The sequence below is a fragment of the Onychomys torridus genome, chromosome 5, assembly GCF_903995425.1.
Source record: "Onychomys torridus chromosome 5, mOncTor1.1, whole genome shotgun sequence".
In the NCBI taxonomy this organism is placed as follows: Eukaryota; Metazoa; Chordata; class Mammalia; order Rodentia; family Cricetidae; genus Onychomys; species Onychomys torridus.
Genome location: NC_050447.1, coordinates 131,316,923 through 131,338,747, shown reverse-complemented (window position 1 = coordinate 131,338,747; position 21,825 = coordinate 131,316,923). Strand labels below are relative to the sequence as shown.

Genomic DNA, 21,825 nt, shown 5'->3' with positions numbered 1-21,825 from the left:
CATCACAATAAGTCAAAATGATAAAAACTCAGATCTTTAAGGATGTCAAATGTTTAAGCTTATAAAGCTCACTTTCTACACAGTATCATTTGTAAAGGATTGCTCATTTTCAGAATGCTTTGCCACCCATTGTTCCTGCTGCTGTGTGGGAGAAGTTCCAGGTGGAGTGGTGGCATCCCCTTCAATGTGCAAATGACCAGTCTGTGCACCCAGTGGGTATATGGAGTGGAGAGCTGAAAAGGAACAGGGGTCAGCATGGGATCTGGAGCCGGGCTGGCATGTGTTCAACCCCAACTTTATCTATTCCTGCATGAGATGTGTGGAGAAAAGCATTTGCCCTCTTGATTTGTTTAGTCTTCTCTAAAGTTGCCCTCATCAAACTTAGCTCCCAGGACTCTTTGGGAAAGAAGTGGACAGTCCTAAAAGTACTTTCTAGCTGTGTGTGCCAGGCTTGTTCTGCTGAAACAGTGAGCAGAGCCCAAGGTTGCAGCACAATTAGAAACTCCCTAGGATTTTTTTTTAAATTAAGACTTCTTTCTAGAGTGGTTTTAGAGTCTTGGGAAACAAAAGATACTATCCGTTGCTGCAACACATAGCTTCCTCCATTGTCAGCACCCCCAGATTAGGTATATTTTAACATTGGTTGTAATCTGCTTTCAGACTATTTAAAATCCAACACAGAACCTAATTATGGAACTTAAGTATTTGCCCATTCTTAAATTTTTTGGTTATTGTAAAATTTTTTATTGGGATATAATTTCTTTACAATGGGTTTTGATAGATCATTAAATTTTATTTTTATTATAATTTTTGAATTTTCATTTTTGCACTTATTTTTCTGTATGTGTGTGTATGTGTGGGTGTGCATGTGCCACAGAGTGCATGTGTAGAGGTCATGGAACAAGGTGTAGGAGTCTGTTCTTTCCTTCTACTTCTCCTCATGTGTGTTCTGTGAATCAAACTCCTGACATTAGGCTTGGTGACAAGCACCTATCAAGCCAGCTTGTTAGCCGTAAATTTTCATAAAGTATGACAAAATATATAGAATATAAAACTTACCATCTAACCCTTATAAATGTTAAATTCTGTGGCATTAATTATATTCACAGTGAGGTGAAGCCATCATAGTTTTAAAAACATTTCCAAGACTTCAAAGAGAAACACCATAACTATTAATAATAATTCTCTGTCCCCACTTTCCTTCAGCTTCTGATAAGCTCTAATATTTCTTCTCTGTGAATTTCATTTTCTCTGTATGTCTTGTAAGTGGAATAATTCATCCGTTGGCATCTGGCTTATTTACATAAGTGCGTGTTTTCAGAGTTCATTGGTGTTTTTAGGATTTGTCAGAACCTCACTCTCCTCACTGGGACATTGAGTGCAGTAGCATCTGTGTGTAGTGCTAGCTTCTGACACTGAGATAGGGTGGTTTCTTGACAGTTTGAAGCCAGCCTGGGCAACATAGCAAGACTCCATCTCCACCTCCCCTCAACAGGATACTACTCTATGTAGCCCTGGCTGTCCTGCAACTCACTCTGTAGACCAGGCTTGGAACTCACAGAGATCCACCTGCCTCCGCCTCCTGAGGGCTGGGATTAAAGATGTGTGCCACCATGCCTGGCCTATTTAATCATTTTTAAATTTTTATCCATCAGTAGATGCTTATGGTGTACATTTTACTATTATATATAATGCTACTAAGAACATTGGCATGGTGTTTGCTGCCTTTTTAATTTACAAGTGTTTAAGTTCTTTTAGCTTTTTGAGGAGCTACCAGTAGTTGGTTTTCTGTAGCATCATTTTGCATTCCTACCAGTAACACAGAATAGACTTATCATGATGTTTTCTTTTTTATTTATTCTTATCTTAAACATTACATCCCAAGTGTAGTTTCTGTACTCCTTCAGCCCCTGCCCCCAGCTCCCCCAGCTCCCCCAGATCCATCCTCCATTTCTCTTCAGAAAGAGCAGGTCTCCCAGGGATAGCAAACAAAACAAGTTATGATAAGATTAGGCACATCCCTCATATTTAGCTGTATGAGGAAAATGAGGGTCCCAAAAGCAGGCAAAAGAGTTAGAGACAGCCCCCTCTTCCACTACTGGGAGTCCCACAAGAACACCAAGTTGCACAACCATAACATAGATGCAGAGGACCCAGCTCAGACCAATGCAGGCTCCGTGATTATCTCTCCAGTCTCTGTGAGCCCCTGTGAGCCCTGGTTAGTTGATTCTTTGGACCATGTTCTTGTGTCCTTGACTCCTCTGGCTCCCACAATCCTTCCTCTCCTTTCACAGGGTTCCCCTGGCTCTGCCTAATGTTTGGCTGTGGATCCCTGCATCTGCTCCCATCATTTGGTGGAGGAAGCCTCTCTGATGATGGTTGGGTTAGGCTCCAGTCTACGAGTATAATAGAATAGCACTAGGAATCATTTCATTGACTCTTTTTTTTGTCAGTGTTTAGTTCTATCCTAGGTCCCTGAGATATCCAGCCTCTGGTTCCTGGCCCTCCAGGAAGTGTCAGACATGGGCTCCCTCTTGTGGTGTGGGCCTCAAGTTGGACCAGTCATTGGTTGGCCACTCCCACAAGTTTTGTACCACCATTACCCCAGAATATTTTGCAGGCAGGACAAGTTGTAGGTTGAAGGTTTTGTGGGTAGGTTGATGTCCCAGTCTCACCACTGGAAACCTTTTCCTGGTTACAGAAGACGGTCAGTTTAGGCTCCATATCCCCCCTTACTAGGAGTCTTCAATAGGGTCATCCTTGTAGATTCCAGGGGGTTTCCACTGTTTTAGGTTTCCAAATTGGCCCCCCAAGTGCCTCCTTAGTTCCAGTCTTCTCTCCCAGTACTCTCTTCCTCCATCCCCCACCCAATCCCTCCAGTTCCCATTCCCACTCAACCCAGTCTACCCTCGATATCTCTTCTATTTCCCCTTCCCAGGGAGATCCATGCATCCCCCCTTGAGTCCTCCTTGTTACTTAGACTCTCTGGATCTGTGGATTATATAGCATGATTATCCTTTACGTAACAGCTAATATCCACTTATAAGTGAGTACATACCATGTTTGTCTTTCTGGGTCTGGGTTATCTCACTCAGGATGTTTTTTTTCTAGTTCCAACCATTTGTCTGCAAATTTTATGTGGTCATTTTTTAGCAGCTGGGCAATACTCCATTGTGTAAATGCACCAGATTTTATTTATCTATTCTTTTTTTTCTTTCTTTTTTTTTTTTTTGAGCTGAGGATCGAACCCAGGGCCTTGCGCTTGCTAGACAAGCACTCTACCACTGAGCTAAATCCCCTATCTATTCTTTAGTTGAGAGACATCTAGGTTGTTTCCAGTTTCTGAGTATTATGAATAAAACTGCTATGAACATACTTGAGTAAGTCTCCAGCATGAGCTGTCACTTGTGTTTTTGATTTTAGCCATTCTGACAGGTGTAAGGTGGAATCCCAGAGTCGTTTTGATTTACATTGCCCTGGTGGCTAAAAAGATTGAACATTCTTTAAGTGTTTCTCAGCCATTTGAGATTCCTCTGTTGAGAATTCTTTGTTTAAATCTGTACTCCATTTTAAATTGGATTATTTGGTTTGTTGATGTCTAGTTTCTTGAGTTCTTTATGTATAGTGGCTATTGGCCCTCTGTCAGATGTGGGGTTGGTAACTGTGACATTTTCATACATGAACCTATAGTATTTGGATGTCTCCCTGCTCCCCCTGCTACCCTTTTACCTCATCTCACTCCTATTACTTCTCTTTCCCTTCCAATCTCACTTCACTCTGATCCTGTTTTCGTGTCTTTTTTTGTTGTTACCAAGTGATTCATTTGAGTTGTATACAGGAGCATGTACTCATTACCTATGGCTATACCACTGAAGAAAGGTTTCTCCCTCCCGTCAACTGTTAGCTGCTTATAAATCTTTGGTGGATGTAGGATTCCATGAGTCCCTCCCCTTTCCATGGTAGGGTGTTGAAAGGTCCAATAATATGGGGTATAATGCTATTTTTTTTTTTTGAGATAAGGTCTCATATAGTTCAGCCTGGCCTCCAACTCATTATGTAATGAAAGATGGCCTTGATGAACTTCTGGTCATATAGGCTCCATTCCCTGAGTGCTGGGATTATAGGCATGCACAACCATGTCCAGTTTATGTGGTGCTGGGGACCTAACTCAGGACTTCCTGCATCCTAGCCTGGACCTCCACCAATTGAGCTGCATCCTCATTACATCATTGTAATGTTTTTGATGCACAAAAGCTTCAAATTTTGAAGCCCACTTTATCTATTGCTTTTGCTATCAAGTCCAAGGTTATGAAGAACTTTGCCAGTATTTACTCATAGAAGTTGTATGGTTGTAGCTGATACAGTCAGATTGTTAATCTGCTTGGTGTCAGTTTTCCTATGTGGTGTGATACATGGGCTTCGCTTCATTCTTTTGCATATAGAATTGCAGTTGTATCAGCGTCATCTGTTGAGGACAATATTCTTTCTTCCTGATGGAACTAAAGAGGATGTTGTCAAAACTGAGTTTGGATTGGGAAATGGAGGAATGTTGGTTAAAGGGTACAAAGCTGGATGAGTAAGTCTAGACATCCAGTGGGTAGATTACTGATGACAGTTAAAGAATGTTGTATTTAGAGTAAGCTGGATCTGATAGATCAGGCTTGGAATTCCCATATTTAAGGGACTGAAGCAGGAGGATTGCAATTTCAAGGTTAAAATAGGCTACAGATTGATATCCTGCCTCAAAAAGCTTAGCTCTTGGACTCCAGAGATTTGGAAGAGTACAGGCACAAGGTAGCACAACATATTCAATCCTGGTTCCCAGGGATAGGGGGCACAGAAGACAGGATTCAGGGATAGTGTTAGAACAGAGGAGAATGTAAAGAGGGAGAAGTAAAAAGAAGGGATGAGAGATGACAAGGCAGCTAAAGGTGGGAAGGCAGAGGTCAGACACCAGAACAGCCCAGCACCTGGGAGGTGACAGCCTGTCAGAAAAAGAGGGAGGAGAGTAAAGAGGGTAAACACAACTGGTCTGCTGACTTTGCAGGTCGATATTAAATGAGGGAGGTGTGGACATGAAGGAAAGACTGTGTGCATCGTCTGTGTTTGTCCCTTGCTGTGCTCTGGTGCTGGCCCTGACTGTTGAATTCTTCATGTGAGCATGGGTGCTGGGCCTTCTTCTGTGTGGTCCCTAGTATAGCCTAGTATGGGTGCAGTGCCTGTTTCTGTGGGCCATTGGGATCCCTAGCCTAGGTTGGATCCCCACCTCATGGAATACTGTGGTTCAAATTTTCCCTCTTTAGTTAGAGATATTGTCCAGCTCAAATCTCAGAATATAGCACTGTGGCATTTGCTTTGGGTTTTCATAGTGAGGCATCCCAGGAGGGATTGTTACCTCTTAACCTGTCTAGCTGCCAACTTGCTGCTTGCCAATGCTGTTTGGGTGCTGAGAGGAGAGGATTTTCCTGGCATCCTTCCCTCTGCCAGTGTAGCTGCTGCAAGTACCTCCCTTCCTCCTTCCCTCCCCCTCCCTCCCCCTCCCTCCCCTCTCCCTCCCTTCCTCTCTACTTTTTCTCACTCTCCTTTAGAATTATCTGTGTGCAGTTTCTGGGGCTTTCCTTTTGTCCTACTCTGTCATTCTGTGGCCTGTGTTTGTCCTTAACAAGGAAGAAGACACCCCAGTCAGGGACAAGCCCCCCAGGATACATTCTACACTTTCTCTACTGTTCACTTTTCTACAATTCCCTTTCTTTCTTCCTTTGCTACTGAAATTAGTGTTTGCCATTACCCACCACCTCATAGGGCAGCTGCTCTCTAACTGTCCCTGGATACCGCCTGTGAGTGAATGTTATCTTCCATCCTTGGGAATGTCAATTGCTAGTTTGTAGTGTTTCTAATTCTGTCTGTGTTGCTTGAATTCTAAACGGTCTTTTAATTTAAAAAACAAAAAACAAAAAACAAAAACAGTACCAGCTATTGGGGTAAATTCTGAAAGATCAGCAATCTCTTACCTCTAGGACTCCTCAGCCTGAAAAAGCCTTTTAGTTCCTGTTTCCTCATGCCTTATATACTTTTCTCTGCCAGGCCCTCACTTCCTGGGATTAAAGGCATGTGTGCTTCCCAAGCAAAGGCATGATATTTCAAGTGCTGGGATTAAAGGCATGTGACTCCCAAGTACTGGAATTAAACCACTACCTGGCTCTGTTTCTCTCCTAGACTGAGTCAATCTCATGTAGTCCAGGGTGGCTTTGAACTCACAGAGATCCAGACAGATCTCTGCCTCCTGAGTGCTAGGAATAAAGGTGTGTGCCACCACTGCCTGGCTTCTATGTTTAATCCAGAGGCTTGTTCCATCCTCTGATCTTCAGGCAAGCTTTATTAGGATACACAATATATCACCACAGTCTCTGTTGTAAGCAACTCTGAGTCTTGGTCTACATTCTTCCATTGGTATAAGGATCAGACCTGCCTGTCAGACTATGGTTTGGAGTTTTGTGTAACACAGGCCATGGCTTAGCTCAGACATAGTGCTGTCTAAATCTATGCTATAAACTGTTGAAATGCAACTCTACCTATAACTTAAACTTTCACACTCTTTGCAACAATTGTTCAGTATAGGTTTTCCAGACAAAGAAACAGATTACTCCAAATGTAGTAACATTATATTCCTTCCTATAAAACAGAGAATCATGCTCAGTCCAAAAGAATACCTTGGCATTTGTTTGGAGATAACTTTTAGTCTGTTTGTCTACTTTATACTTTTCTAAACCATCCAGAGCATAGAATGGCTTGTTCATGGGCTCTTCTTCTCTGTTTTGTCTTGGGCACACTAGAGTAGGAACCCAGGGTCTTTTGTGTATGAGTCATGCACTGGATGCCTGAACCACAACTTTATGGCTAAGATTTAGGTTTTGTTTGGCTTTGAGACAGAGTATGTCTCTGTCACTTAGGCTGGCCTAGAACATGTGTTCCTTCTACCCAGGCCTCCAGCGTGCTTTGGTTACAGTCATAAGCACCATACTGAGCTTAGGAAGAGAAATAAGGGAGAATCTCTAAAATCATGGGTTGTGTTGCGATACTGGGCTTTTTACTTATCAGCACCTGTTTGCTTCTGACATGGAGTTTACAGTAGTACTGTTCTCATGGTGTCATTGAAAGGGTTAAATGTAGAAAGCTTTCTTGTTGGACTATTTTCGGATCACCAGCCTACATATAACAACATGGAGACTTCTATTTAATCATGAAAACTTGTCCTTTATCTTAGGCTTGTCCCCAACTAGCTCTTACAACTTAAATTAATCTGCATTCTACAATGTGGCTTGTTTTTACCCTCTTCTCCATTTCTATACTCGACTTGTTCTGCATCTTTTGGTGTCTCCTACATGCCTAGATTCTTCTTCCCAGTTTCTCTGTACCCAGAAGTCCCACTTATACCTCGTGCCTAGCTAATGGCCATCCAGCTTTTTATTACACCAATCACAGCAACACATCTTCACACAGTGTACAAATATTCTGCAACAGTTAAATACTTTAATAAGTGGTTGGTTTGTTTCAAGTCTGGCACAGGCGCCAGTTTCACCATTATTTTGTATTGTGACAGGAATTACAGTTATAAGAAAAAGGCAGTAGTTTCTAAAGTAGCATATAGGAGAGATGAATAGGTATAGTATAGGTTCACCTCCCAGGTTAAGGTGCCTTTGCTCAAAGGAAGCTTCTTTCAGTGTCCTGGAATTCCTGGGGTGTGACAGGGTAAATTATGACTAGAGCCAAAGGGGAGGTTCTCTGAGAGCTCAGCTTTGCACCACCGTCCATGCTACACTAATGCTGGAAACAAGGTAAGAACTTACAAACATTTGTCCACAAGCATTTCCTTTATATAATTCTTAGTTCTCTGGAATAAGAAGGTCTAGTCCATCACCTTCCCTATATTTCTTGCCCTCGATGGCATCTCTGTATCTGCTACCTGAGTGTGTGGATTTCCTGCTGCATCCACAGAGTTGAAGATACTGCTGACTAGAATCTGGCCTGCCTTAACCTGTTAGCCCTGGCTCTTGATGATGGGCCCCTGGCTGGAGTAACTTACAGGCTGCTCTGCTTTAGAGCATGACAATGCTTTAATTTCATCTTTTCTCCAATGATATTATAGACTGTGTCGAGGCCACTGAGTCTTTTTATCTAATTTGTTAGCCCAGTCTTTCCTTGCCTTCAACTTTGTGTCCTTGTTTGTCTTTAATGACTAGCCTGCATGCTTTTCCACACAGAATACACACCAAATGGTACCAAGAAGTCTGTCAGTGACTCCTAACTGTGCCTGTCTGCTCCTTCATAGAGGCTGAGCAACCCTATCCCCCAGGGTTAGACCCCTCTGCTCCCCTGAGCCCTTTCCTACCCTGTCTGTGCCAGAACTCAGGAGAGGCCAGTTGCAGCACAGATCTTTGTTGTTTCTGCTTGATCATTTCACGCCCAGAACTCAGATCTATTTGCTTCTTTTGTGATAACACTCCTGAAATGATCTTTGAGAAGCAGTTTTTACTCCCTTATACATTTGTCATAGCCTAATGCTTTTGTAAGACATAAACTAGCAGAAAAATGAAGTAAAATTATACTAATAAAAGCCCCCCCCCACACACACACTTTTGATTCCTTTCTCTACTTGTTTGTCTTTGTGACATGATCTCAATATGTAGCTCAATTATGGTCTCAAATTCATGGCTGAGGGTCAGGGGACAGGTGTGTGCTGCTACTATGCCCCATACTCTTTTTATACAGTATCTCACTATGTATCCCTGGTTGTCCTGCAACTCACTATGTATAAAACCAGGTTGAATTCACCACAGAGATCTGCTTGCCTCTGCCTCCCTAGAGCTGGGATTAAAGGTTCACTTAAAAAATACACACACACACACACACACACACACACACACACACACACACACACTATTGTTGTCTAGGTTGGCCTCAAACATGTGATCCTCTTATTTCAACCTTCCAAGTAGCAAGATTATAGGCATAAATTATGCTCAGGTCAGCACAAGCCTTAACTGATTGAAATCAGTAGGTGAAAAATTATGAGGTGGAATTGCTATGGAAGTAACGACACTTTCAGCCTCTATACTTACCGTCGTTGACCAGTAACAAACCCATATTTAACCTAATATTTGTTCAAATCTTACTCTGAAAATGTAAATAATCCTTAGGTCTCTTAAGTCAAGGCCAGGCCCTTAGTCTCTTCCTCCCTGTACCTCTCCTCCTTAGTTACCGTCCAGCACATGGGAACCATTTTATCCCACCCCTTCCTGACTCCAGGTGTCAGTAGTGGGGAATACCATGAGCACTGGGCTTCTTGATTCAGTCCTTAAGATGTAAAAGAAGCTAATGAAGTTAGAGACTGCTCTTTTCAACGCTTTGTTCTGTCTGATCTTAAGCTATAGGCCCTCATTTTAAAAATACTCATTATTTAAAATTTTGTATATGTATGTGTGTATGTGCATATGAGCACAGGTCCCACAGAGATCAGAGACATCTGATCCCCCAGAGCTTGAGTTATAGTGGTTGTGAGCCAACTGACATGGGTTCTGGGAACTCAACTCAGGTCTTCTGCAAGATGAGCACCCACTCTTAATTATCAAGCTATTGTTCCAGCCCGAGAATTATTCTGCACTGGAAACTTGCATTTCTACTATAATAAGTTCAGATACATCTATGGCAGGTAAGTATCATGGGTGACTGTAAGGGTCACAATCTCAGAAAGGTAGAAAAGAAGAACACAGGGAAATTTGTAATACAAATACATTACAAATTTGTAATGAAAAAGATTCAGTTTTGTTAGTAAACTGACTTTATTGCCTTAAAGTTATTTTTGCTCTTGTAACAAGGAGTGTGAATGCTAAGAAAATGATTCAGAGGCTGTGGGAGTAAACTCAACAGAGCACACTTGGCAGGCATGTGGCTCTGGGGTCTAACCTAGCATTGAAAAGGAAAGGGGTAGTGGGAGAAGGGAAGAGGAGAGAACAGAGAAAGAATGGTCATCTGCATATTTAATGAGTGACGGTAGCAGGTAGTGAAAGTGAGTAAGGCCTTTTTAATTTCTCTGTATGCAGGAGCTGCAGTTAAAAACAGGACAAGGAGAAGGGCTGAACCCAAAGGCTGAAGATCTCGATGGGTTTAACTCGAACAGAAGAAAAGGTCCTTTTAGAAGTGTGGACCAACTCCAGGTTGGTCAGCTCTGTTCAGTGTTTCTAATGATCTTCAATTTTGATGAGAGTCTAAGTATAGGTTAAAAATAGCAGATTCTGAATAAAATCTTCAGATATTAGTTTTTTGTTGTTTGTTTGTAAAATGTCCTGTATTTCTTTCAAAAAATTTTATTAAATTATTTCTCATCCAGAAATGTGTTATCTTATGTTGGCAGAAATGACTTATTTGAATATTGTATGGAATACATGTTAAAATACTAGATTATATTTATTCCCATTACAGATAGATTTATTCTCAGAGAGACAGGTATATTTCTAAAATCTAGAACTCTGCATTCAAACAGAATCAAATTATGTATGTACTATAACATATTAAAGAGTATTTCAGTGTCATATTTTTAAAAAATCAAACCACAACCTATAAACTAATTTCAAAGGTCAAAGAAATTGAAAATATTTATTTAAGAAAAACAGTGCACTTAAAATTGTAATCATATTCAGAATACAGATACATCTATTTAAATTTTGAAAAATAATTACATTTTACATACTTTAATAGTGACATTTAGAGTATGGATGTATTCCCACAAATACCATTTGCACTCAGAAATATTTTCAACAATTGTAGTTGTTTTTTTGTCTTCTGAAAACCCCACTCACAGTTGAGAAGTGCAGTAAATATTAACTTAATTATGGATTTCCTAAGGCCTTTTCCTAGGTCTAGGCTAAACTGAAGTATTTGAACACTTCCCACTCAGTGTTGGGTGGACTGACAATACTCATAAGATCAGACTTCACAGGTCTGTTGGAAGAGTAACTGGCTTTGCACCTTTGTTGCCTTGGCTACTCTGCTCTCTTTTCTCGTGCATTTTTATTGCCTAATTTCTGTTTGTTGTTGTTTTGTGGCAGGGTCTCAGGTAAGCCTAGATTACTCTGAAAATTTCTGGAGTGCAGGGTTACAGGCTGGGGACACCATGTCTACTTTCTCACTCTCTTAATATAGATTTCTAGTTCTTTCTGTGCTGTGTTGACTTTTCTATTTAGTTGTTGTTTTAGTGCTTTTAATGACATCTCAGTGTGCTTGTGGCAGGATGTATTTAGTCATTTTTTATTTATATATGACTTGCTTCTGGTTGTGTTAGCAGGATACTAACAGACTCTGTATATCCTCCCACCCTTTCATTGTACTTTGCAGTATTTGAAGTTAACAATCTATAAAGTGGATTTGTTTTTTTGTGGAGTATTTATTTCATTGGATGATTGAATAAGGCATTTATTTACTTACTCATTTGACCTTGTATCAGATACCATTTGCAGGCCAGGCAGCACGTCAGAAATTAATCATAGAGAGCTGAAAAGTGCTGCTCATGGAGTCTTTCAAGTAGCTCAGGTTGGAGGACGGCAGCTTACAGAGAGCCATGGTGGAAGCATGACCTCTATAGCATGTGAAGATACCAGCCTGGTTTTAATAGATATAGGGAAAATTGTGATGTCTTTGCCAGCAAAAATAGCTTAAGTGTAACACTGTAGGGTAATAAATTTTAACTCTCTACAAAACAACACAGCAACATGTTAACCAGAGTCATCAGAGCCAAATGGGAAGATGAATTGCTCTAATAATTTTAATGTTCATTTTTTTTAAAGTTCAGCCATTTAAGATGATAAGAGTCTTTATGGTAGGGGAGAAACAAACCACAGTATTTCTTTTAATGTAGAAATTGGATGAGCAAAAGAAATGGTTAGATGAAGAAGTAGAGAAAGTTTTGAACCAACGCCAAGAACTAGAGATGCTGGAAGAAGACCTGAAGAAACGTGAAGCCATCGTCTCTAAAAAGGAAGCCCTGCTACAGGAGAAGAGCCACCTGGAAAATAAGAAGCTGCACTCTAGTCAGGTATCCTGTTTGTCACTTTATTCTGCTTCCAGGATATTTTCTGTCTAAAAGGTAAATCCAGAGCTGGATAAATGGCTAAGTGATTAAGAGCACTAGCTGCCCCTCTGGGGTCCTAGGTTTGATCCCAGCACACACATGGAAGCTCATAACCACTTATATACAACTCCTGTCCCGGGGATCCTCTTCTGGCCTCCTTGGGCATCAGGCATGCACATGGAACACAGACATACATTCAGACAAAACACCGATAAACATATAAAAATTAGAAAATTAAAAGGTAAATCACAACCTTAGTAATTTGCTTCTCATCCAAGGGTGAGGCCCTGAGTTAGGATCTCAAGAACCCACATTAAAAGTCGGGGATGGGAGCAGGCACTTGTTATTTCTGTGTTGGGGAGGGGGAGATGGAGATCCTGGGGCTGGCTGGCCAACTTGGCCAAATCACTGAGCTCCAGGTCCACTGAGAGACCCTGTCTCCAAAACCCATTGAGGAAGACACCTGATGCTGACCTCTGGCCATGAAACACATGTTCACATACGTGTTCACAGACACATAAAGATAAACTGTAGTTAAAAGCCAAAGAAAAATTATTATTCTCAGTGTCTTCTGCTACTTTATCAAGTGATTGACACCAAATCATTGCCACTTTCAGGCAACATGTTCAATAGTCTTCAAGTATGACTTAGTAACTTTTATATCGTGGTAAAATATACAGAACATAAGATTTACCTTTTAGTTTTGTTCTTTACCAGTGTCTCTCCTATGTAGCCTGGTCTGGCCATGAGCTTCTGCCTCGATATCTGGTGCTAGGTTTATAGGAATGTGCCTATGGTTGTGGTCAACTTAAAATTTACGTTAAAAGACTTTTTTTTTTTGAGTTTACAATTCAGTGGCATTAATACCTACAATGTTGTTGAACTGTCACAACTATATATTTCCAAAAATTTTTCATTCCCCCAAATAGAAGCTCTGTGACCTTCCACACCTCCTTCCTGTCACCCTCCATTAGTGATGTCAGAGGGTATTTTAAGTAGATTGTACTACATGGTATTCTACAGTGGACATTTGGAAATGTTATCCACTTGTCACTACCACCCAACATTAGAGGGTTACAAGATTCATATAAAAAAGAAAAAGGATTGTAGAATGATAGTTAGGTGTTTTGTTTTGTTTAATTATAAGACTTGAGTAATGTCATAAATACTTTTCCTGTAGGACTTAGACCTTAGGAGTCTGTTCATGAAGTTGTTTTATGAACAGGTTTGCCTTGGTCCCAGATTTTCAGAAAGGAATGACTGTGGAAGTGAAAGCAGCAGGGACTATTTCTTGACTTACCTGCATGTACTTTCACTAATAGCATCTAAAAATGAAGCTGACTTGTCAGATTTGAAAAGAGAATTTCACTTAGCTGGCATTGGGTCCAGAGAGAGTCCACACTTGTGTCATAGAACAAAGGATCAGTGGCCCACATGTCAGTCAGCATCTAGACCGGAGAGTCCAAACTGATAATGGTGTGTGCTTAACATTGCTCCACCGGGACCTGTATTAACTCTGCTGTCACCATGTTAGTCTAGTTGTCACTGAATACAGGGCTTGCGTGGCCGCTCTGACAAACGTGATTCTTGATGGCACATCTAGGTAACTGCTTAAACTGTCAGGATCAAGTTATAGAAACTATCCCTCAAAATATGCAAAATAACAGCAAAAGCTTAACAAACCAAAATTACAAGGGAATGATAGAAGAAATTACCTGGGTCTTTAAGATATGTTCCATTTACAAAAGAGAGAAGAAAGTAAAGGACTGTGCAGGAAAATATTTTCTTAAAGTAAGTTTACTTTATGAGATGGGAGAAGAAAAAGCATAAAAAGCATAAAACAGCTGTTTTCTGATTTTAAAGAGCTGTAATTTTTTACAAAGATTTTGTTTCTTAAAATTAGGTGCATATGTCTACCTGTCTGAGGAGTATGTGCAGGTGTCCTGAAGAAAAGGTTGTAGCTAGAGTTACAGGTAGTTGTGGGCCACTTGTTAAGGGTGTTCAGAACCAAACATGGGGCTTCTACAAAAACAGCACATGGTGTTAACCACTGAGCATCTCTCCACCCTTGAGAGATGTAATTTTAAGAAGCAAGAACACACTGAGATAAATAGGAAGTATAAATGAATGAAACCACCTTAATACTTTGAAATTTTTAACAGACTGAAAATTTTAACAGACTTGAGACTATTATCCCACTTGATTCTTTTCAGAAAAAAGGCATTAAAAGATTTCTTTTTTTCTAGTGTTTGAGGAATATTTACAAGACTTTGATGATATGCATTTCAGACAAGGACCATGGTAGGCTGAATACTTATCTAAAATGACAGAAAAGAAAAATGCATTGCATACAGTTAACTCAAGCCAAACATGGTGTTAGCACCTGTAAATCTAGCATTCCTGAGGTAAGGTAAGATGACTGGAAGTTCTGGGCCCATTTGGGCTACATATCATGTTTAAGGCTAACCTGGGCTACACAAGAATACTCTGCCACAAAAGAAACAAAAAAAATTAAAATATGTCACTGACCTGCAAATAAGAGCTAAAATTATAAAACTATTAGAAGAAAACACAGTCTGGACTAAAACCATTTTATAATGTAATTTTTTTAAGATTTATTTTTATTTATATGCATGTGTCTGTGTCTATGTATGTGCCCACAGAGGCCAGAAGAGAGTGTTGGATCCCTGGCGTTGAAGTCACAGGTGGTGGTGACCTAATATGGGTGCTGGGAACCAAACCTGGGTCCTCTGTGGGAGTAGTAAGTGCTCTTAACTTCTGACTTATCTCTCTGGCCTGCTTTGTGACTTTTGAGTGGTGATTTCTTGGATATTGCACCTAAAACAGCAGGAAAAGAAAATCAAATAAATTGGACTTAATATTAGAGATTTAAAAGACATGATCAGGAAAGTAAAAAGATAGCTTACAGAATACAGGAAAGTATTTGCAATTTTTTATTATCCGCTACGAGATTGAGAAAGATTTAAAATTTGATAATAAAAGAGTAACCTGCATTCTCTCCTAGCACTTGGGAGGTTGTTAAAGTAGGAAGATTATATAGCATAATCTTGTCTAAAACAAAAACTAAATAAATAAATATGACCTAATTAAAGAAGAAAGGATTTGAAAAAACTTTTTTTCCAAAGAAGAAAAGTGACAATAACCACATAAGAAGACAATCATAAGTTAGCCATCAAAGTAATTAATACAAAGTAAAACCTGAAATGAGATCCCACTCACTGGGGTGGCTATAATTAGAAAACCAGATTAGAAGTATTGCTGAGAAAGTGGGGGGAAATGGAACATTTGTCTACTACTAGTGGGATCATAGTATGATATAGTTACCTCGGATAACCATCTTGGAGTTCTTCTAAAGGTTAAATATTCAGATATGTTGTTAACCCAGCAATTTCTTAGATATATATTCAAGAGAAATAAAGGCACATGCCCATGTCAAAACTTCAAGGTTCATGGAATCATAGCTAAATAATAGAAACACCACAAATGTTTATCAGTTGATGAATCAATAGACTGTGATATGTTGAGTATTGGTATTAGAAAGCAATGAAGCATTGTTATTTGCTACAGGTGAACCTTGAAGACACACGTTAAGTGAAATAAGCTAGTCATAATATGTATTGTGTAATACTCTTCCTGAATAGGCAATTCCAAAGGAAGTAGAATAGTGGTCGTCTAGGCTAGTGAAGTGAGGTGAGATTGGGGAAAAAATGGAGTGACTGAGTCTTTATTGAAGGGTGATAAAATGATTCTAAAATGGATTGTGACAGTGATTGCATAATTCTGAATATACTAAAACCCTTTACCATACTTTAAATAGATAAGTTATATTATACATGAATTTGATCTTATTCAGAATACCTACCTATAGGCTGGGTGGTGGTAGTGCATGCCTTTACTCCCAGCACTCAGGAGGCAGAGGCAAGCTGCTCTACAGAGCTAGTTCCAGGATAGCCAGGGATACACAGAGAAACCCTGTCTCAAAACAAAAACGAAAACAAAAAACAAAACAAAAACAAAAATAGCCAGGTGATGGTCATGCACGCCTTTAATCCCAGCACTTGGGAGGCAGAGGCAGGTGGATGCTGTGAGTCTGAGGCCAGCCTGGTCTACAGAGCAACATCCAGGACAGGTACCAAAACTACACAGAGAAACCCTGTCTTGAAAAAAGAAAAAAGAAAAACCAAAAACAATAACTGTAAAGCCAGGAAAAGACATAACAAAAGCTAAATGATTATTCAAAAACTGTCTGTGAGATGGAAACAAGTAGGTGACACCCAGAGCTTAGGACAAAAGATGGAGGCTTGAGAGAGAACTTCAGCCCCTCCCCTGCACACACCTTTTAAACAGAGGAAAAGCTTTAGTGAAATGCAGTTCACTTACAGCATCAAAAAGTCAAGGTGGAAAGTAGGAGTAAGGCATAGGATGGAACAGAACATAGTTGGCAAACCCTTCTCTTCTCACGGGATGCTTTTTCTTCATGAGGTGGCAGGCATTAGTCAGAATGCTCCACATGCAAATTCTGAGGTATCCCTCTTGTAACCTTGGCTTAGACACCAACATGCTGTCAGCTGGAATCACACTTCCAGCAGGCTAGCACATGTTTTTAAGTAGTCCCTGCAAAAGTAGAAACCCTTATATTTAAGATTCCACATGATCCTGTCATCACATCTTACCAGATCTTGTTTGCTTTTGCTCATTTGTTTGTCTGAGACATGGTCTTACTATGGAGCCCAGGCTGGCATGGAACTTGAGGTTCTCTTGCTTCACCCTCCCATGTCCGAGAAGTGCTGAGATTACTGCCAGCAGTCTTAGGAGCTAGTAAATTCCTAACTCATGCAAGTGGGGTTCTTTTGTGGGGAGGGGAGGTGGTACCATAGCATGCATCTGGAGGTCAGAGGACCCTGTTGGGTATCAGGTCTTGTCTTCCAGCTTATTTGAGTCAAGGTCTGTCTTAGTCACTGGTGGGTAGATGAGGCTAGCTGGCCCACAAGCTTCTGGCAATTTTCCTGTCTCCATCTCCCATCTCCCTATAGGGTGCACTGAGATTAGAGTAGAGACAAGCTAGTGCATCTAGCTTTTATAACAGTTCTGAAATCCATTCAGGTCATCAGGCCTGCCTGCCCAGCAAGTGCTTTACGTATTGAACGATCTCTCCAGCCTAGTACGTGTCTTGTAAATGCTACCACATTGCCTGGCATGGTGGTGTACACCTTTAGTCCCAGCACTGAAGAAGCGGAGGCAGGCGGAGCTCTATGAGTTTGAGGCCAGCCTGGTCTACATAGTGACTTCCAGGCAAGCCAAGCCTACATAATAAGATCCTTTCTAAAAATAAATAAATAGAAAAACAAATACCATCAATGTTGAAAACAAGCAATAGAACTGAAGGACAAAGGAACTGGAGGACATTAGGAATAGAACAAGCAGCTGGAAAAGCTTCAGGAAAGACTCATATCTTCAATGTGGTTTTTAAAAAAAGATACTGGGGTTGGGGATTTAGCTCAGTGGTAGAGCACTTGCCTAGCAAGCACAAGGCCCTGGGTTCGCTCCTCATCTAAAAAAACAAAAACAAACAAACAAACAAAAAAACTGTAGCCATAAGACAGGAAGTACAGGATATCAATGACATGAAGGAACTATTAGGAATTGAAAGGGCAAACAGAAAAAGTTGAAATATTTGAGAGTGTGTCAAAAGAAAAATCACTAGAAAATAAAGGGGGAAAGATACGTCTAGGAAGCCCAGCACTGAAGTAATGGGAAATCCAAAAAGATGAATCAGAGAAAACACACAATGTCAAAGCTCCTGGGATGGAGAGATGGCTCGGTGGGTAAGAGCCCTTGCTACTCTTGCAGAAGACTCAGGTTCCATTCCCAGCACCCACGTGGTGGCTCACAAAGCATCTGTGACTCCAGTTCCAGAGGGTCCTGTGCCCTTACCTGTAGCTCTCAACATCATATTAGCCTTCACTTTCTGCATTCTAGGAACACTTAGGTTCTGATCTCAGGTACATACATGGAGCATGTGGTAGTGTGAAAGAAAATGGCCACCAAAGAGAGTGGTGTTATTAGGAGGTGTGGCCTTTTTGGAGGAAGTGTGTCACTGTAGGGGTGGGCTTTGAGGTCTCCTTTGCTCAGTCTACTAATTTTCCCAGTTCACTTCCAGTTGCCTTTGGATCAAGATGTAGAATTCTCCAGCACCATGGCTGGCTGCATGCTGCCATACTCCCAGCTGCCATGATCCCCTCCATGATGATAACTGTCAAAAACCTCTGAAACTGTAAACTACCACCTCAATGAAATGTTTTATTTATTTATTTTTTTAAGGATTTTTGTTTTTGTTTTTGTTTTCGTTTTTTTGAGACAGGGTTTCTCTATGTAGCTTTGCACCTTTCCTGGATCTCACTCTGTAGACCAGGCTAGCCTCGAACTCACAATGATCCTCCTGCCTCTGCCTCCCAAGTGCTGAGATTAAAGGCGTGCGCCACCACCGCCTGGCATGTTTTCCTTTATAAGAGGTGCCATGGTCATGGTGTCTCTTCACAGCAACAGAAACCTTAAGACAGCGCATATACATACATGCAGGCAAAACATTCATATAAAATAAAAACAAATCCATCTTAAGAAGAGAAGTTTCCTGACATAAGATTCTAGACTGAAAAAACCCATCAAGGACCCAACACAAAAGCCTTGTGGAGGGTTTAGGTGACCAGAGGAAAACAAATCTTTGATACTTCAACTGGAAAAAACTTGTCAATCTCAGTAGCCACTTTCTCCACTTAAAAGATTTGAAGCAGTCTTCAGATTCGTGAGGAAAATGTTCAACTAAAAATCCTCTTTGTCCAAATTCCTAATTAGTATAAAGGTAGAGTGTTTCCTGTCAAACTGCTGCACTTCACATATAAAGAGGAACATGCAGTGTCTGAAGACATCACTCAGCATGTCGTGCAAGAACAGAATCTGCTGAAGTGGCTCAGTGGGTAAGGGTACAGTCACCAAATGCAGTTTGATCCCCAGGGCTCACATGGTAGAAAGAACCAATTCCCTTCAATTGTCCTCTGACTTTATACTTGTGCTTTGGCAGTCACACACACACACACACACACACACACACACACACACACACACACACACACACAAAATAAATACATGTAAAATAAAACGATTATTGAATACATTTCCTGACAATTTTGATTAAATGAAAGTATGAGATTTTACAGTTTTGTAGAAGAGTTAGTTATAAGGTATTAAAAAGATGTACCTAGTGGAAGTATGGCCATGTTTTACAGATATATCAGCTATGGATAATAGTCACAAGTTCCTAATGAGGTAAGTGAGTATCAATTTAACCAAAAGCTCTAATCTAACTTACAGTGGGAAAATAGAGGAGGGATGTACACAGAGAAGGGTGTGAGTGCTAAATTCTCGCTTCTGTAGTAGACAGACAGTGTCTAAAGTGGGTTGTTTAGACAGGTGGGCAAACTATTAGAAGACCCAACTAAAAGGAGTTAAGGAGACTTATTTTAGGAAAGGTTCTGCTTTCTATTATGATATGATAAACTTTATGATAGTCTATATGTATATTAGAAACCATATGGAAGTATATAATACAATATCTTTACACATTGTTTTAAGTTATAATGAACAGCTACATAAACCTGACCAGATTCTTATATTTTCTGACCATAATGAAATAAGAATAAAAAGTATGCTGAACACACCAAATATTAACCTCTTAAGAAATTGTAACAGTTTTTACCATGTAATGAACTAAGGAGTAAAATAATAAAAGAAAAAGAAAAATACTGCCTCTCAAAACCTTTGATTTTAGAAAAAATGAGTCTGAGTGTTTTGCCTGCATGTATAGTGCACTATGTGTGCAGTGCCCAAGGAGACCAGAAGAGGGCTCCGGAACCCCTGGAACTGGATTACGGACGTTGTTAGCTGTCTATGAATCCTGGGAACTGAACCCTGATTCTCCACAAGAGCAATCAGGTCTCAACCACCAAGCCACATCTCTAGCCCCCATAACGTCATATTTTGAAAAAAAAAATTCTCTCTCTCTCTCTCTCTCTCTCTCTCTCTCTCTCTCTCTCTCTCTCTCTCTCACAGAGAGATTTTAAGATTTTAGAAAGTTTATTGAAGAAAATAAAAGATAAAAATAAAATCATTTAGTATCTTAATGATGTTTTTCCTGTTTTCTAAGCTGTCTGAATTTCTTGTTAACTATCTGATGGTTGTGTCCTTTAGGACTTAAGCACAGATAGTCTGAAAATATCAACTCGCCTGAACTTGTTGGACCAAGAATTGTCGGAAAAAAGCTCGCAACTTGAGAGCAGCACAGCTGAAGAGAAAGTAAAGATTGCAGAACAGGTTCAGGCTCTCCAGAGAGAAAAGGATCAGCTGCAGAGACAGAGAAGTGTTATGGACGAAAAGCTTCAGAATGGTAGAGTGCTGTCCCCCAAAGTAAGTCAGTATTCTTTGGAACTGGAGTTGTTGTATGATGGGTGATGTGAGTGATACCTTGGACTCTTATCCCAATGATCATAAACCTGATAAACCATTTCAAGACTGTGTCAGCTAATGAGTTCACCTGGCATCTGTTTGGTACTACTGAAGAGACAGATATCTTCACAGAATGGCACCTGCGTGGACTCTTCTTGGCATTTAGGCAGGCACTAGGGAACCAATACATCCCTTGAGGATGGCCTGTCCAGCTGTTTCTCACTTGAAATCACAGATCACAGAAAATCATGTGAAAGCCTCTTTCCATTTGTCTTTCAAGGAGAGTATATAACTTCTGTTTTTTTTTTTTTTCTTTTTCACATTTTGGAGGGTATGCACTTGTGTACATGTGCACATACTGTGGTGTGTTTGTGAGGTTGGAGGACAGTGTGGAGGAGTCAGCTCTCCCCTTTTTACCATGTGCTACTCAAGGGTCAGGTGTGGCCTCAGCTCATCTGTATTCTGTGTACCTATGGTAGTTTTGCTAGGTAGTCACTACAGAAAGCATGCCTGTGACATTAGGAATTAATTCTTTCCATGGAAACTTGACTGAGAATTCCCCACCATTCAGATGAAAATACAAGTTCCAATAAAATATCGTTTAGGAACAGTTTTCATTGGAGAGGGCATATAACTCAGCTATTTATGTTTTTGGTTTGGTTTGGTTTTGGTTTTGGTTTTTTGAGACAGGGTTTCTCTGTGTAGTCCTGGCTGTCCTGAAACTAGCTCTGTAGAGCAGGCTGGTCTTGAACTCACAGAGATCCACCTGCCTCTGCCTCCCAAGTGCTAGATTAAAGGCGTGCACCACCACTGCCCAGCCTGCTTTCATTTTTTTTAACATGTAAGAAATGACTCATTCATGGCTTTCAAGTTGCCCGACTTCATCTTTTAAAAGCTGTTTTATTTCAGTGGAAAATGATCCCAATGCCCTGTTCATAGGAGTTGTGGAACCTGAAATTCCTCTCCAAATAGTTATTGTTATGACCTATTATTACCAAAACAAGGGAAAGTGCTGAAAGAAGGTGAACTGCAGGAGCCTTGTGCCTTGCTAAACCTTGTGTCTTAGATTGGGCAAGAGGGAGGGTGCTAGAAGGGCTCAAGAAGAAACAGCAAAAAGGGGGTCATGTAAGTCTCCTGTGAACCTGCTGTTGAAAGGAATTAAGACCACAGTAGGCATCTGT

The 21,825-nt window shown here is 40.5% G+C and overlaps 2 protein-coding genes across 4 annotated transcripts in view; one reads left to right on the top strand and one right to left on the bottom strand.

The window, feature by feature from the left end:
- The window catches only part of Kif27 (kinesin family member 27), a 101,465-nt gene that overhangs the window by 65,294 nt on the left and 14,346 nt on the right, over positions 1-21,825 (top strand). For all 3 annotated transcript variants that reach the window (XM_036188365.1, XM_036188363.1, XM_036188364.1), the window contains 3 exons: positions 10,101-10,214; positions 11,912-12,088; positions 20,390-20,605. In XM_036188365.1, coding sequence (XP_036044258.1) covers positions 10,101-10,214; positions 11,912-12,088; positions 20,390-20,605 — 507 coding nt within the window. The remainder of the gene's footprint in view (positions 1-10,100; positions 10,215-11,911; positions 12,089-20,389; positions 20,606-21,825) is intronic.
- Positions 14,765-21,825, bottom strand: part of LOC118584695 (translation initiation factor IF-2-like) — a 39,200-nt gene continuing 32,139 nt past the window's right edge. Inside the window, exons 5-6 of the mRNA XM_036188936.1 lie at positions 16,526-16,759; positions 14,765-14,962 (exon numbers count right to left, since the gene is read on the bottom strand). The gene's annotated coding sequence lies outside the window, so the exon portion shown is untranslated. The remainder of the gene's footprint in view (positions 14,963-16,525; positions 16,760-21,825) is intronic.